Source organism: Chanos chanos, chromosome 7 (genome assembly GCF_902362185.1).
Source record: "Chanos chanos chromosome 7, fChaCha1.1, whole genome shotgun sequence".
NCBI lineage: Eukaryota > Metazoa > Chordata > Actinopteri > Gonorynchiformes > Chanidae > Chanos > Chanos chanos.
The window spans coordinates 44475368-44493266 of NC_044501.1; the positions used below are offsets into that span (position 1 = coordinate 44475368).

General features: G+C 38.8%; 1 protein-coding gene across 1 annotated transcript; it reads left to right on the plus strand.

Moving 5' to 3' along the window:
- Positions 1-7888: 7888 nt before the first annotated feature.
- On the plus strand, positions 7889-10236 carry LOC115817462 (ladderlectin-like). Its single transcript, XM_030780768.1, has 6 exons — positions 7889-7900; positions 8311-8383; positions 8491-8582; positions 8918-9037; positions 9408-9522; positions 9945-10236. The coding sequence occupies exons 2-6, from the start codon at positions 8323-8325 to the stop codon at positions 10010-10012; spliced, it is 456 nt and encodes a 151-aa protein (XP_030636628.1). The 5' UTR covers positions 7889-7900; positions 8311-8322; the 3' UTR covers positions 10013-10236.
- The last annotated feature ends 7663 nt before the right edge of the window (positions 10237-17899 follow it).

Genomic DNA, 17899 nt, shown 5'->3' on the forward strand with positions numbered 1-17899 from the left:
AAAGTAATATAATTACAGCAACACTTTACTTTGTAACTCGTAACCCCCAACATTGGCTGTTACATATTGAATGATAAAATGACATGTATGACATAATGAATAATTTGGTAATGCTGGATGTAGAACACATCAGTAATAGAGCTGGTCATGTGTTATGAGGATGCTTTTCACAGTAATAGATACTGAATTTTTTCTTTCTCTTTTTTTTGGTCATTTAATTTACTCAAATTATCTCACCGTCATTCCAGGAAATGTGGCATTACAAGGAACAGCCTCACAGTCGTCGACATATGAGATTCGCTATGCTGGATATGCCATTGACGGACGGCGGGATTCCGTCTTTGAGACCTGTACACACACGGTACCTCAGACGGACCCGTGGTGGAGGGTGGATCTCCTGAGCGTCTACAGGGTGGGATCGGTGATTGTCACAAACAGATTCGACTGTTGTCCAGAGAGACTGGACGGTGCTCAGATTCGTGTCGGGAACTCAGCTACGATCTACAAAAACCCAATGTGAGTCAGATTTTGTTTTTTTATGTTGCTTTTCTGTGTGCTGGCACTTCAAGAGTTTTGGTTCTCAAAGACTTGCATGTTGGACGTTAAACAGATATATGCACAGAGCAATGAATTGCACCTTGGAAGCGAATTATATCACCTTTCTTTCTCTCTACCTTTCTTTCTTTCTTATTTCCAGAAGATTTTTCCATCTTTAATATCAAAATGGATAAGTTTGAGTCCTTTTTTTAAAAATGTGTCTTTAAATATTTAACATTTATTTTGCTGTGTCTATGCTGGCCACTGTTTTAACACCTTGCAGGTGCTGGGAAAACCAAAACAAACAATCAGATTTTTGTTTAAACCTTTGGCTTGCAAAGCATTTCCAGTGGCAGCACCACAGATGGCTCATCTAAACTCTCTCTCTCTCTCTCTCTCTCTCTCTCTCTCTCTCTCACTCTCTTTCTCTCTCTCTCTCTCTCTCTCTCTCTCTCTCTCTCTCTCTGTCACCGTTAGATGTGCTATAATCTCTCACATTCCAGGAGGGTCATCCTATAGATACTCCTGTAATGGAATGGAGGGTCGTTATGTTAGTCTGGTCATTCTCGGAGTCTCGAAGACTCTCACCCTGTGTGAGGTTGAGGTATATCCTGCCCCACCAGGTAACTGTGGTCATAACTTCACATAAAGATTGTGAACAGGCTGTAATATCGGTCTTCTGACTGTGTTCTAACATGTTCTTAGGTGGAAGACTTTGGGAAAGTATAATAAAAAAAGCCCTAGTTTCCCAGTAACTTTATTATAGTCTTTTTATTACTTGACTGAGAGATCCGCACTAGAATTCCAATGCCCTTGTACACCTGTACCCGGGCAAATAAAGTCTTGAGTCTTGAATCTTTGCATGTCAGGATATTGCTAATTACGAATGGGAAAACGCTGTAGAGCTGGTTAAATGTGATTTTAAAATGTTTTCATCTTTTGAGGACACTTAACATACACAAATTCTTGATTTTATTTACTTTTACAGTCACGACCACTGTAAATCCAACGACTGCCCTTTTCACCCCTCCCCCTGTCACCTCCCCTCCTCCTCTTAACGTAACCGTGGGGAATCGGACCCTTCTGCTCATTCGAGAGCGACTGTGCTGGTCGGACGCACTGATCCACTGCAGGAAGCACTACACCGACATGGGGGCGGTGACCAGCGTTGAGGAGCAGGTGAACTTAGAACGTTTGCTACAGCTTGAGACCACGACCCCCCACGTGTGGCTTGGACTAAGACAGTACCTGGTAGCTAACCAGTGGTTCTGGATGAACGGGGACAGCATGTACTACCGACACTGGGAGACAACCTACCCTCCGCTGGCCGGGTTCTCTCGCCCTTGTGGGGCCGTCAGCAGGAAGGGAAATTTCCTCTGGAGCGACCAGCCTTGTTATGAGCTTCTAAACTTCCTGTGTTACTTAGGTGTGTTGAGATTCATCTGCTGATATGATTCAGGCATCAGAGTAACTGAAATACCAATACTTTTTACCTCACAGGAGTGCAATATACAAGTCACAGTTAAAATAAAGAAACATACAGTATACTGGAGGGAGAGACTGGACGCACATACAGGCAAGCCACTGATCCAAATCATTATCCAAATGTGAAATCATCAACAGGCAGGGACTTATACAGAAAAACAGGCTAGTGCGGGCTAGGCAAAATGAGAAGTCAGGTGACAGACTACGGTCAATACACAGAACAACAGGGCTGCTACAGGAAGCATGGATGCTAGCAGGGTAATGCTAATAGAAAGGCTTACAGGGACCAAGGCCTAGGTTTAGGTGTGGCTCATTTCAATCAGTGATTAAGAGACTTTGCCAGGGCACACAAGAACACACAGGAGAATAAATATTCAAAGACACAATGAGAAACAAACTAGGGACAGGTGCAAACAATAATGAGGTCACCAGCTGATCAGACAGAATTGGCCGTGAGCCAGTTGAAGCGTGTGAACAATGAAGATTTCAGGATACTGAAGGTCATTTATAAAATAGTGGCCGAGCCCAACCAATTATTATTTTTGGTGATTGTATCTAGTGGAACAGGTATCCATGACTGTACATGAAGGGTGGTTGTTAGGGCACATTTGACAGGAGCTTCAGACATGAGGGCCGGTGATAATTAACAAGGAACAGTGGCTAAGGTGACCTAGCATGGGAGTCTGTGGGAAATACAATTCACTAGGGTCAGCTCTGGTCCAAATATTCCACATATTCCTGATATCAGGTCAGAGCAAATGAACAACTCTGCATCAGCTGACTGTAAATATAATTTTAGGGTGTGAGCATGCAGTTTCAAAAGAGCAGTCCACAGGGAGGTATGCTGTGGTGGTGTGCAGGGTATTAAACAAAAAAAAAAGGGAGGGTGAGGGGGCAATAACAAAAGTCAAGTTCATTGGTGAAGCAAAGCAATGAGTACAGACAGTGTTCCTCCCAACAATGGCCAAAGGACATATGAACAGAGAGGTGATTGTTCCCTGTGATCTCAACACAGGAACGAGTGCATGTGTGGTGTATGCTGTAAGAAAACGGTGTCGCCTGAATGCTTGTTTGTCATAGTGAGGAGTGCTTGTGTCTTTGCTACGTCAGGGGAAATTTCCTCGCGTGGCCCCTGTCCACCCGTCGTCTTAGAAGTCACGAGAGGCCGCAGTGAACGCACTTTTATACGTAGACGTTCTACACATTACACAACATCAAAGCACCCCTTCAATAAAAGTACTTTCGATTATGTATGCATTTATATCTTTTTATGTCTTGTGTTTCTCTCTGTTTCTCTGTCTCAGATTCCACGCCTGCCAACAACCGGGTCTTTTTTTACTCACAAAGCAGCAGCGGCAGCCAGTGACCACAAGGTGGTGCTAGAGAATACGGCGGTGTGCTGTTTCAGCCCAACAGATGAACCAGATTCTCTACACGCAGTCCTGCATGCTGTTTCTTTACATGCAGTCCTCTGCTTCTAGAACTAAAATCAAATAGTCAGACCTGAAATTAGCTGATCTATTTAAGAAGTCTCACATAATGATATACTAGCGGTTGCGTGTTAGCGCACTAAGACCGCTCACTGTTGCTACTTTGCATGAATAAATAAAACCGGATGCTTAAGCAGCCTCATCCTATCCCTCTAAATTATCTTTAGACGCAAATCAACAAGGGCCTGTGTGATGACAGAGGTGGAGCCGAAAACAGAATTAGACGAGATATAAAATTATAAAAAGAAATGTTGTGTCGTGATCATTAATTACACGTATTAACTAAAATGATGCTCGGGGGTTAATCTGAGAGGTCGTTTTGATGAAAATGGCTTCCTTTCTACATGATTTTCTTTCTTTTCCTCTCTCCTTCTGCATGAACAAACATGACCGTGCACACACACACACACACACACACACCAACCATTATTTCATATCTATTCAAGTTACAGTGCACTTGCATACTCTTTCTGAGAGCAGAAAATCGTACCATATGAATGATGTATGAGTTAAATGAGAATTAGACCCAGAAATTCTAGATGCACATTTATTTTCAATTTGACTGGAAAGGTGACACAAGTAATGCTAAGTAATCAAACACAAAACACAACTGGAACCAAGTTGAAGCATACATGCGTCTATTGCTATGGGTACAGGTTTTCTCCCATCATGTTATATGTAATATTTCTATAATACTTCATATGCAGTATTTTACAATGAGAATTTTTAAACTTTAAAGAGTGCCAAGACTTGGGGTATACTTGTGATTAGACCTGACACTTGCAAAAAAAAAGTCTGCCTTTATGTTTATTTTTTTTTAATTCCACAGAGGTGAGCCAAGGACATCCTGCTTGAGTTCCTAATGTGAGTTTATGCCGATCAAGGCTGTGCCCTGTCTGAATGTGAGAATCAATATCAAAATCCTCCTCAGCCAATAACAGTCTCCTGGTATTTACCAACTGTCAACAAAAACCCACTGTTGACCATGTTAGCCGATGTTAAAACCATGTCTTTACACTGGCATTCTGGTGAATCTGCCCAAGCTGGATAAACAAAGCCAAAAGAATATGAGTGTGTATGTGTATGGGCCCAAATACACAGGGTCCTCCCTGGCTTCTTATCAAACCATAACAGAGAGAAAAAAAAAACTGAAAAGGAAAAGTATACGTTTACAATTTCTCCAGCTCACGCACTGAGCAATAATATTTACAGATTTGCTCGTACATGAAGCATGAGAACAGTCTGGCTATTTCTAGAAAAAAAAAGTATTGTGATACCAAAAATTAACAAAAGACAAAAGTGCTAAGTTTTATATTTCTGTAGTATTTCACACGCAGCATTTTAAAATGCCACAGGGGTGAGCCAAGGACATCCTTGCCGAGTTCCTAATGTGTGTTTAAGCCGATCGAGGTCGTGCCCTGTCTGAATGTGAGAATCAATATCAAGGTCCCCCTCAACCAATGTCTAGTGGTATTTACCAACTGTCAACAAAAACCTCACTGCTGACATGGTCAGTTGAACCAAGTTTTTTACTGGCAGTGACAGTGGCAGAGACAAGTTTCAACATAGGAAGCCCATTCTCCTTTGTCTGACCCAGGGTGGTTAGACTAATTGATAGAATATCTCATAAATTCAATGGAAAATAAAAAACAGTCAATAAAGAAAAATTCTGTGAGACTAAGTGGAGTGAATCAATCAAGTCATTTTCCAGGCTCTCCAATGAACTCAGTAGGCAAACAGTAACGATGGGATGCACAACTACTATGAATTTTTATCTCTTATCTTTACTTTTAAAAAAATTGTCTCATTGCTGCTAAATTCCAATAGAACAAGAGGTTCAGCTGGTGTCTGAATACTGGTTAGTTTTGAGACTGATCTGGGGGTCTGCGTAGAGCCCTTAGTTGCCATGGTGAATAATCCCTTGGGGGTGCTTGCAAGGAACATTTGCACTTCACACCTTGGGCCACCAGGTATCCTGCAATTGGTCAAAATTCTTACTTTGGATTGGTGGAGCAATGTCTTGCCCCTCCTCTAAAACCCTTCCCCATTGGTCCATTGTGTGTCCTCCGACATGATTTCATATGGTTTATATTATTACTATATAATTATTATTGTTATTATTATTATTATTGTTATTGGTGGTGTAGTTTTATGTTCATAGGTAGATTGTATAGATAGTCTGTCAAACAAAAATGAATTTCACAAATTTTATTATAAATAAAGAAAATACAGTATAATATAAATTATAAGGCATGTAAATTGACAATTATATATATATATATACAATGTACAACATGTAACAGAGTATATTGTAATATCATAGCATATAATATAAATGCTTTTTGGGAGCATGTATGAAACTCTAAATGTTGAGCATCCTCAAGAACAACCCAGCTTCCATGGTCTCCATTGTGAATCTATCCACACCAACTCGTGCATGGTGATTCACAACATATTTTTGGTCTTTGTCCAGTCTATTCTGTAGCACCCCACACAGTGCAGACAACTCTGTGCTAGGCGGGAGGACCCACGCTGGCCCTCTGTCCAAGATGGTGGCGTCCCCTTCAGAAATTTTATCCACTGATGCGGTCCTCCATATGGCAGCCTCTTCCTCAGTTTAAAGAACACTAGCTCTGGCCTTGTACTGCTGCAAAACACAGTGAAAACAGAAATGAGATCACTGAAAATAGCAAATGGAGAAAAAGTCTAACAACTACTGGGGAAATGATGTTTTGACTTACTCTTCTCCTCCTTTGCCTCGTTCAAGTGGTGATCCTGCCCCCCTCTTTGTTCTCTAGATTCCCTTCTTAGTTCATCCTGTAACTCTTTCGAATAGTCTCAATAGGTCTTGCAGGATGCTATAGAGAAAGAAAAGTGGCGAAGAAATGAAGATTGATTAAAAGTTTGTTTAGAATTCCAGGCACTGCTATAAAACAATCGCAACCATATAGTCTACCAACAAAACACGTTGTCTCACCTTGTCTGTGGATCATATCTGAGCGTGTTGTTTTCAGCATTACGCATTCTCTGCACAGCTTCCTGTAGAAACAAAATTAGTACAAGAGTTAAATTAAACCACATTAAGGGATAGAGCAGATAAAGAAATGCGAACGTATCAGAATGTGCGGCAGTCAAAGACAAAAGCCAGAAGGCTACAGAAATAAACTTATTGAGTTTATTGAGTCTTCTTTTTTGGGGCAGACTCCTCTTGCGCCTCTTTGACGGGACTCCAACCACTGAATAACATTCTCCATGAACGTTTACTGCTGTTCAGACATCTTCTTAAAAATGCATTTAACGGGGACACCATTTGTTTGTTTTCGTTCGGACTCGGCGTTGGAAAAATTGGATATTCCCGGCGCACGAGTAGCCTCCCCACTCTGCCGTCCATTCGAAAACTCAAGTCTTCTTTTGCAAGTCATCCTCCTTATTTATATATTTGTTTGTGCTGTTAAATAATATCATGGTGGAATCTGTTGTGAGGGTGGTCACCTCAGGGTAGCTTTTCTTAATTTTAGGACACTTGTAAAGATGGTGTTTTTTTGTCCCCCAAACGCCTGATAACCAACCAATTTGAAGAAAAAAAAGCACAGACCTTCTGAACGCAAAAAAAGGACTGCAGGTCTCACTTTTCAGTCAAATGCTGAGGCACGCTATTTGTGAAAGAAAGGACTTGCGTCACTGCAATGGACTGGTGACCTGTCCAGGGTGTTTCCCTGCCTTTCGCCCAGTGAGTGCTAGGATAGGCTCTAGCATCCCGGGACCCTAATTAGACGGTTTGGAACATGAATGAATGAACGAATAGACTTGTGTCACCTTGAAGTTTAGGGCTCCATCTGCTGGCCACAACATGTCGCAAATCTTTCACAACATTTTGGATCGTTTGTAGCATGTCACGTGACTACAAATCACAATGCCACTGATTCATGGTGTATAGGAGTGAGGGGTGAAAAGAAATGCAGAATTAATATTCAGAAATGAGCTGTTCACACACACAGGAGTGTTATTAGCTGAATATGCTTCAGTTTATTTTTTACATTTGAAAGATATTAATACAAGGTTTTTCTGCCTTCAAGTTGAATAAAGTTTCAGTATTCACTGTTGAGGAATAAACTGAAATGTTGACATTTAAAGTAAGTACAACATTCCCCTTCTTTGTAAGATGAGTTACTGTGACCAGAAAGGAGTTTTGGTTTTTTTTGTTTTTTCCTTACATAACATCTATGTTTCATCCTGATGCCCTTTGAATGTGACGTAGTGTGTGCTTATTTGCACTCACCCTATTTGAAATGCTGATTGGCACAATAAGGAGTTCTCAAATCAATATATAAGCCCAACATTTCTCACAGTTTCAGAGTTGTCACATTCTGAGATCAGCCAACAAAAAGGTATGTCATTGAGTAATTCAGTGTATTTGGTGTGTATATTTATCCCTAACTGTTCATGCGAGCCTGTTCTCCTGATTCGGATTTCTGTTAAGGTGTGGTAAAACGCTAGGGAGGGCTCTGTGTGTTTTTTTTTTCTTTCATTTATGTGAACTACTAAATTGTAGAGAAACGGAGAGACAGAGAAGCAGAGAGAAAAATTAGGCATTTAAACACAGAAAACAACAAAACAGCAATAATTAAAGATTCGACTCTAGGTTTGGATCAAATGCATATAAAAGAGGGGTTTTGAACCTTCACAGACTCATATCCAACTCAATACAATGTATTTTGCTTTATCCAATCAGATAGATTTCTCTGTTTTTCCTCTATGAAAAGTTGTTTTTCTCTTCTTAACACATTCTACTCTCCAGGAATCGTTGACGATGGCGATTTTGACCATTTCAGTGCTCCTCTTTGCAGTCTTCATTGCTGATGGTGCAACAGGTAGTGGATACAACAAAGAATAAATTAATATTTGTTTTTTGACATCAGTGACTTAAATATCTTTAATGCTGCAATTAAAGACTTTGTGATGTATTCTTACTCCACAGAAAGCAAGTGCGGATGTCCACCTGATTGGGAAGGGCTTTTGAATCGATGTTACTTCTTTGTCAGCACCCTGCAAACGTGGGCTGAAGCAGAGGTACAGAGAACTAGTCAAAAAAAAAAGAAGAAGAAGAATGCAATGAAATAACGAAAAAGAAGGAATCATTTCAATGTTGTATTATGAATATCTACATCTACCTAAAAGCTACCCAAGTCCTATTTCTGATGGGTATTTTTGTCCACATCATGCAATTATACAACAATGATATACATTACATAGATAAACAAAACAAAGTGGTAGGAAAATTAAGTGCTCAGATTTAATAAATCATTTAATAATGTCAATAGCAACCCCCCCCCCCACACTCACACACACCCACACCCTGCCTTCTCTCTCTCTCTCTCTCTCTCTCTCATTCTTTCTCTCTCCAGAAAAAATGTTTGACACTTGGTGGCAACCTTGCATCCGTGCACAATGCAGCAGAAGATGATTTCCTTAAGAAGCTGGCGAACAATACGCGTATCTGGATAGGAGCCTATGACGCTGCTCAGGTGACAGTATTCACTCAAAAGACTCTTTTCTGACCTGTAAGAGTATTGCTTCGAAATGGGTTTTTATTAAGAACACATGAATAAATACAAGGGGAAGGAGGTTCATCATAAGATCCACAATAAAATTCTATCAATTTTTTTTTCCACAATGTGACAGAATTGACCTCTGAATTATCTTTAAATCCAAACAAGGAATCTTCCTCTCTTTGTTTACTCAAAATAATAAGATATAATACCACCAGCCTTTATACAGAGGATTTGTACAGAGCAAGACAAACAAAATGGTATTTCAGAAGTTTTCAGGAAAAGTTCATATTTCCTTTGATTCGAATAAGTAAGTTCCTCTCCTGATCGTTGTCACTCTCTATAGGACGGTTTGTGGTTGTGGAGTGATGGGTCTAAGTTTGACTACAGTGGATGGATTTCTGGTGAACCCAATAGCTACCAAGGGCAGAGTGAGGACTGTGGGGAGATCATTAATGCTGGTAAGGACGCCAGACTTGAGAAAATGTAGGAGACACAATTCTGGTAGATCTGTAGCACAGTCTAAGTAGTGTAAAAGAAAGAATTTTACATGCTGTTTGACTCAGAAATGAATTGAAGTTCACATGAGTAAACAATGCTTTCTTTTTTTGTGTATGGAGCCAAGTCCATGAAGTTTGAGTTTTCTGTGTGTCCTCCTTATACCAACAGCTCTGCATAGTGGTATCATTGCACATCCATGTGATTTGTCAGAAAAAAAATTCTTGAATATTTTACTCTGATCATTTTTCTTTCCTCAGTATTGCCATTGGTTGAGTTTGTCTTTATTCAATGATTACTGACAAGTATATAAAGTGTATATCAAACTAACGACAGTTATTTTGCTTACGATGTATTATGCACTAACTATATGTTTCATTTTCAGACGGATGGAATGATTCAGTCTGTTCACTTAAATTTGCGTCAGTGTGTTCACTGAATTTGCCAAAATGAAGAGGTTCTCAGACTCTGGCCACCTTTCACGGTTTTAGATCAACAGTGCTTGGAATTCACCACCCTTGAGTCATCAATTCAAATCAGAAAAAGGAAAAAAAAGGAAGAAGAAAAGAAAAGAGAAAATAATAGCATGTTCTTTCTCCTGCTTGCATTTCTCTCTTTTCCTTGAAATGACTCAATCAAGTGAAATAGCCAGTCAATAAAAGCATCAGCAAAATGAACTGTGTTCTTCTGTTTCTCTGATGTTCATAAGTGACTCGTTTCACGAAAACAGTGTATGATCATTTTTTTCCTCAAAATTTGCTATATGTTATATATAGATGAAAACAATTTCCTTTGGAGCTGGTGTGTCTCATTCATGTCTTGTGATCTGTTTCACTCGTTCACTGTGTATGGTGCAGTGCAGGGGTGTAAAGCTAGATGGCGCTCTATTCACAATAAATTGTGAGGGCTTGATCCAGTGGCTGGGAATTAGTTCAAAAGGTCATTATGGATGTGGATTCCAACTCTTTTTGCAGTGTTTGCTGCTGCCCTTTTGTCGTTTGCCAAATTCCCAAAACTAGCAGGTGGAAATTTCTAGAAACTGAGAACTTAAGTGTGGAAAATGATGATTTTGCACCAGATTACATCAAGTTCAGTCAAATACAAGATATATGACAAATGCAAATGAAACCCATATTCAATTTAGCGTCCCAGTTATTGTCGCTGAGGCAGTTTCAAGGAAAAAAAATATGTCTTTCGTTTCGTTTTTTTTTTTTTTTTATGTCATTGCTTTTCTAAAAGAGCTGTTTCCTCCTAAAGCTTGTGTTCAAATTTATTCACTTGCATCAGCCACTATCTCACCCTTGTATTCACAAACTGAAACCCACACCCATATAAACCTTTTCACATAATTAAAGGGCTGAAAATATAAGTGTACTGTGTGCGTGCAGCAGGGTCTCTTATTACAAAGCAGAAAAAAACAAGGCAAACAAATTAATTGACAATTCAACCGTAAATTATATAGAACCAAGGCATTTAAGGGTTAAGTGGATTGTGGCACAAGCACAGAAAAGTGTGCTTTCAATTAAACAAAATGTCTGACATCCTCACAATCTCTGCTGTTCTGAACATTCACTGGACATACTGTATAAATATCTGAATCAGAATCAGAATCAGATTGTGGTTTATTGTCAAGTAGGATTACACCTACGAGAAATTTTTCTTGGTCTGTTGGTGCACCATACAAATACAACATACAAATACAAATACACAGACATATAAAAATACTATACAAGTACAACACTAAAGTACAGTGACTAGTAACTAGCGCAACACAAACGAAACAACAAATCTAGTAGCAGTGCAAGAGCTGTATGATGTACAGGGAATACTATAAATAAAATGTAAAAAGTATATTAAAGGAGGTAAAAAAAAAGAATATTGAATAAAAATGTAAAATGTGCAAAGTGGAATAAAATATAATATAAAAATATATTAAAAGAGGTAGAAGGTATACTGTATATTGAAAATCCACAATGTAAACAGTACAAAGTGAGATAGACAGAGATGTGAAATGATCAGAGATGTTGCTTTCGTTATAGCCTCAGTCTTTCAGCCACAACATAATCATTATACATACAAGCCTAGTGTGTGTGTGTGTGTGTGTGTGTGTGTGTGTGTTAACTCTCATCAGTGGTTAAGTGTTAAAAAAACAAGAATAAAAAACTACTAAGGTTGTAACCAAGCATCATCTCTGTTTAATATATATTTAGTGTGTCCAGTGAATGCCCAAAAGAGCAGAGATTATTTTAAAAAAGCTCACAAAAATGTCAGACATAGTTTTATGAGAATCTAACAGGCATTGCCGCTGAGCATCTCAACAAACTCATGAAGGCAAACTCTGGCCACAGTGGAATCTCCAATAATCCAAATGCATGACAAGCTTTTTTGCTGCAGCTCCTGGACTTTCCAACTTGGCAAGGGAGTTCATGTCGCAGTTCAACGCAGTTCAAGCAGTGCTGTTGACCACACTGAGCTCTCACCAGCTTTACATCTGGCAACAAGAAACATGCAGTCAAGGCCCATGACAACAGTGTGAGATCTTGGCCAGGTTTTCTATGAAAGACTGATGAATCTAGCACAAAGCTTTGATGAGGTGATTCTTGTGTTTGGCACATATTGTGACGGTAGTGGGACTATTTTTATTTTAACAGTTCGGGCGCCAGATGAAATCCACCACCACTCAGACAGAGTAGTTAAAAATAAAAATATTATAATAATAAACGTTACTGATGCCGGCCTAAGCTACAGTGAACCAAACTCAACAGGCACAGTTATTCAATTATTTATTTATTTGTCTAAAGAAAATAAATCCTGACCGCAAGCTTCCAAAAGAAACAATTTCCAAACAATTATGTTCAAAATTATACACGTAATATTACGACAATCCGACTTTTAAAATTGCCGTAACAAAATAACTTTAAACACTATTTCCAATACATCAACAATAAGAGGGCAACCCGGGCGCCTTAGGAAAATAACAATAAAATAAAACAAAACTGAAATAAACGGAGAACAGAGGAGCTATCCCAAGGTTAAAAAAAAAAAAAAAAACCTTTCGGAAGAAAAAAAAAACCCCAAGCCGTAGCCCAAGGTTACGGCTTCTAAAGAGCGGTCAGTATGGAACCGGACTTTAAAAAGAAAGATTTGTCTCACCGTTGCCGTGTCACCTGCTAAATACGATTAAAAAAATCACAAGAAAATCGTAACAGGAACTGACCACGGCTTACCGGTTGAACTTGTTCTGGTTCAAAAAGGCTCAGAATGGAGAAAAAGAAAACCTCACTCTCTCTCTGATACTCAAAAAAAAAACCCAAGCGCGTCCGGACAGCGCAGATACCTCAAGGTGTTCTAAAAATGCACAAGTGCGACACACCAGGCAGAGGAAGTGGAGGAGAGACGGCAATGCTACCTGGGCCGGTATTTATAATTACGGATCATGACCCGTATGCAGACGTCATGTCTTTTTTTTTTTAAAGAATATTTTATTATAAGGGGACATGGCTCTTATTGCCACAATATAAGCATGATTCCTTGAAGAGTATAAAAAGGCAGATGAGACGCCAATGAAAGGATCCTGCCAAGTACCAAGTCAGAGATGAGACAACTGTCGAGCATATAATCATGAGCAGATTCTTATCCTGTGAAAAAAAAACCCTTATTTGACTGAGTATATAGCCGCAAAGACTCTGGAATACAGCCAAAATTAGTTGGTCATCACCTTAGCATTTGGTCAAACAAAGAGCAGCAAAGATGCTGGAAGCTTCAGCGAAAACAACCACGAGGAAGCTGACACCTTAATGATCTGCTTTCCTGTATCTGCAGCAAGATGAAACTCGACAGATGTTTGACTTACTTTTTTTCTCCTGACACAGATGTTCTGATTTTGGCAATAGCCAACTATGACTTGTTGCCAAAGAACACTGCAATCTTGATGGCATCAGGTGTCCTGCAGATCCAACCATTCTGGAATATTATAAGCAGGGTTTGGCTCAATATAAGCATGCCAAGTGGGGTTGACAGTCTGACTTTTAAATTCCATTTTAGTGTAATTAAGACAAAGGTATCTTTAAAGTAATTACTACAATGTTAATCCTGTCATTCTATAATACCAACTAATTTTAAACCTTAACTCTGAAGGAGCACCGGGCTAAAGAGCCCCTAGCCACACAAGCAACATAACCACCGCTGTTCCTGGGACCTAGCATCCAAGCAAACACCCAGGACCAAGACTACATTGCATTAGCAACATGCATGTGGTACTTGCCAGTTAACGCTAGATTATAATAATTTAATCGTGTTTACTTGTTGCTATGGTGCATTTGAACAAGATGCTAGCTGAGGTTACATAAGACTTCACTAACCTAAATTAATTTAACATGCAAAAGTCAGGTAGCATTAAGCAACCTAATTTACCTTAATATGTTTCTTCAAATTTGACGGCGAATTTTTGAAAGCTAGTATCTCGTGTTTTCGAGGGAGACCAAGATGGCACCGGAATCTCCATGAATCATTTTTAGAACCGGTTATCTCAAACAACTCTTTTAAATAAGGCCATGGGTGGCGCATATCTAATGGCTGAATCTCCTTGGTAGCCTCTCTCGAATCCATTTTGGGTGTTTTATCACCGGTTAGTGCTGCTGCTGATGCTGCTGCTGCGGGCGTGGCCTGCTCGTATTGAAGGAGGGTCTAACATTACCTGCCCGCTTTGATTGGTTCAGCGGACCAGTTCCCCTCTCGCCATTGATTACTTTAAAACTAACAAACAAAAAAAAACGCTATGTGACTGTAACGTGTAACGTGTAACGCAACGCATTGTAGAAATGTAGTGGAGTAGAAAGTATAGATACATGCTGTAAAATGTAGTGGAGTAAAAGTCAAAAGTACCCACAACTAAATCTACTTAAGTAAAGTACAGATACATGAAAAATGTACTTAAGTACAGTACTTAAGTACAGTAACGAAGTACTTGTACTTTGTTACATTCCACCACTGCTATTCAATGACCTTTAATGAAGCTTCTGTGACCTTTCACGACCTGTACATCACTTTTGCTTGTCCTGGTAGATATAAGCGGCAATAACCATAATATAAATGATGTTTTAGTTGTTCATTTTAAAAAATTTCATAATTTACAGCAGGCACCTGAGCTGCAATGGCTCTTATTAACATTATATAATACCAAGTGAACATTTTGTGCCCAATTGTCCATTGACTTCAAAGTTTCATTGCAAACTAACTGTCCTGGCATGCCCCAGTGACAGCAGGCTAAAGCAGCACCCACTTTGAGAAACCCTAGGCTAAAGCACAGATCAAAAAGTGCAAAGCGTTTTGCTAACATGGTAAATGCATGGAATACTTGCTAGCATAGGTTGCTTTGAAGCTGTATATCTTGCATAAGCAATCATGTAGGGCTACGTCTGAAACGTAGGTCAAGAGGGTAGGGCATTCCGTGGCTCTAAAAGCTCCAAAAAAAAGACAGGGAAACCTAAGGTGCATTCAATTAGCAATATTCATAAGTGCTCGATTTTATTTAATCTTCTTACAATAATTCAAGTGGTTAACTTGTCTGACTGTCAAAACCTCTTTTTGTATACTACCGTTGTTAATCCTTAGCGTTAGTTAAGCAACTGTATTGCTCTCTGTGGTCGTTAGTTTAGGCTAACTCACATACAGCTAAAGCTAAAGTGTCTCAATTTTCAGGAGAGATACCTTGGTTGTTGTTAGTAGCCTTGAGGATTAATGTCGTCGGAGTATGCTGACCTAAAAAATGTTCAATTTAAAACCCATTCGCCTGGAACACTCAGTTTGCCGAATCTGAAAGCACCTTTGTATTTTCTGCCACAGCGATGGGCTGATCATCCAAAGTGAGTGATTCAGTTACTCTCTCTGTAATCTTTTTGGCCTTGTCGCTGTCTCGAGGAAGTTTCTCTCTCCTTTTAAATGTATATCCTCCAAAGTGTGTTGCGTTGGAGCAGCCCTTGCCAGAGTTACCTGAGTGAACTCACTGTGTTCCATTGAGTGTTTGTTTATTTTTTAGGTGCCGTATCAAAGCGGTAGTGGTCTACTGACCGCAGCTCCTCGCGAAATGCTTTCAGTACAAACATTACAGGTGGCTGCTGGACCGCTTTCGTTCCCCAATTTAAAATATTCCCACACTGCAAACATTTTAGCTGCATCCTGTGACAAATTATGCTCTGCTCTCCTGATGTAAAACAAAGGATTGGGCTAAGGGTCGTGCTCGATAAAGCTGATACCAATCAGTTAAAAAATGCCTTGATCAGCCCTGATACCGATCTTTGAGATCGGATCGGTACATCCCTACTCTCAAGACATTGCAGGTGTTTTAAACATTAAGTTGAGCATAAACAAATATGAATACAGATTTGCACAGTTTAATCATATGATAAATCCATCCACCATCATTCTCCCCACAGGCAATTTTTTACCATCCACTTTGCACTAAATATGTCTTCAGTCTGCTGATGTCACAGCTGTTTTGTATTTGGTTCACATTATCTTTTTAATTTGAATCTCAATTTCATCAGCATTAGGGAGACTCACAGTTGACCAATTTGCCTCAGCAAATGATGGTTTACTCTGGATGTTGCACACACATGCACAGCCAAGTTGACCTTCTACATTTGAGTTAATGTCTGAAACCATGTTTATCCATAGAATGAATGCAGTGCAATGGATTGCAAATAGATTCCAGTGCATATACAAAGTAGACAATCTGCTGTACCTAATCTGGAATAGGGATCAAGAAATCCTGTGTTATATCATTAGGGAAAGGTTGTAAAATTATTATTCTCTTGTCATTGACAAGCCTCTTTTTTGGAAGGGTCCTTTTTTTTTGCTCTTGGTTGTTTTGTTATTTTGATCATCAGTTAAATACAGTGGATATGAAAAATCTACACAAAGGTCTGCTCAGGAGATGCCCAGCCAATTTGACAGAGTTAGAATGCTTTTGCAAGGAGGAGTGGCAAAATATTGCCAAGTCAAGATGTGCCAAACTGACTAAATCTAAAGGTGCTTCAACTAAGTGTTAGTTTAAGGGTGTGCACACTTATGCAACCAGGTTATTGTAATTATGTTCATTCGTATTGAATTGCAATCATTCTTATTGTTTTTCCTTTAATTTCACAATAAAGGTAGAAAAGGTTCTGACATGATGTATCTTGGTTTCATTTAATTTTTTTACATCACAAAAGCCTGCCATTTTAACAGAGGTGTGTAGACTTTATATCCCCTGTAGGTGGATAGCTGCTCTCAGAAAGTAGGTCTTCAAGGAGTAAAGAAAGGCTGTTATTGGCTTTTTAATTTGGTGTGCTTATCTTTTTATTTCACTTATCACATTTACCACGTGTTAAGTAATCAGTGGGATATATTTTATTTTGTCTTTCAGAAAGTTTAATAACCAATATAACGTCTCAAAATGAAAAGCGTGCACTAGCTAAAATCCCACTGTCTCCCTAACTTTGTTTTGGTCCTTTAAAATAATAATAGTAATAGTGATAATAATAATAATAATAATAATAATAATAATAATAATAATAATCCTTTGTACTCCATACTTCTGGAAATGTATTTGCCTCCATTTCATGTATATTCAGATATTTATGTCTATTTAATTATGACTGAGTGTTTGTTTTCTTTTCTTTAAATTTTATTGCAAATTGTTTTGACATATGATTAAAATGTAATGTGATGAAATACTCATTATCCAGACAAAATAATGTACTCCCAAAATCTGGCTGTTGCAATGCTTCTGCATTGCACAGGACCCTGACATGCTATGACTTTTTGTTTAATTCTGTTTGAGTACAAAATACATCTCATATACACAATTTTCATAATTAAATCAATGCAGAAAACAATGGTGCGTCTAGACATAAAGATATTGACAATGTCAGACGTCACAGATGTTCCAGTTACAAAAAGCATTATTGAATCTATCCATGTTGTATGGCCATCAATATTCTATTAATTTAGTCTAAGCCAAAAAGCAGAGACCTGACACAACATTGAACAGTAATTCTGGCTCAGCCAACATTTGTGATTCATTTGCCATATTTGAAGATTAGAAGTGTATTGTAGTCTTGTTTGCAATTTTTTGTTAGGTTAATACTTAATTCATATTTAAAATGTCACGCTGTTACAAAGAAAAAAAGTCTACTATGTTCTGGATACTGGTCTACTGAGAGTGTATCATCAAACATATGTAATAACAGAACATATCATAACATAGCATAGCATAGTACAGCATAACCTAACCTAACCTAACTTAATATCACCTAACATGCAAGAAAAAAACCATGCAGTGTAATCACTGTAGCACTA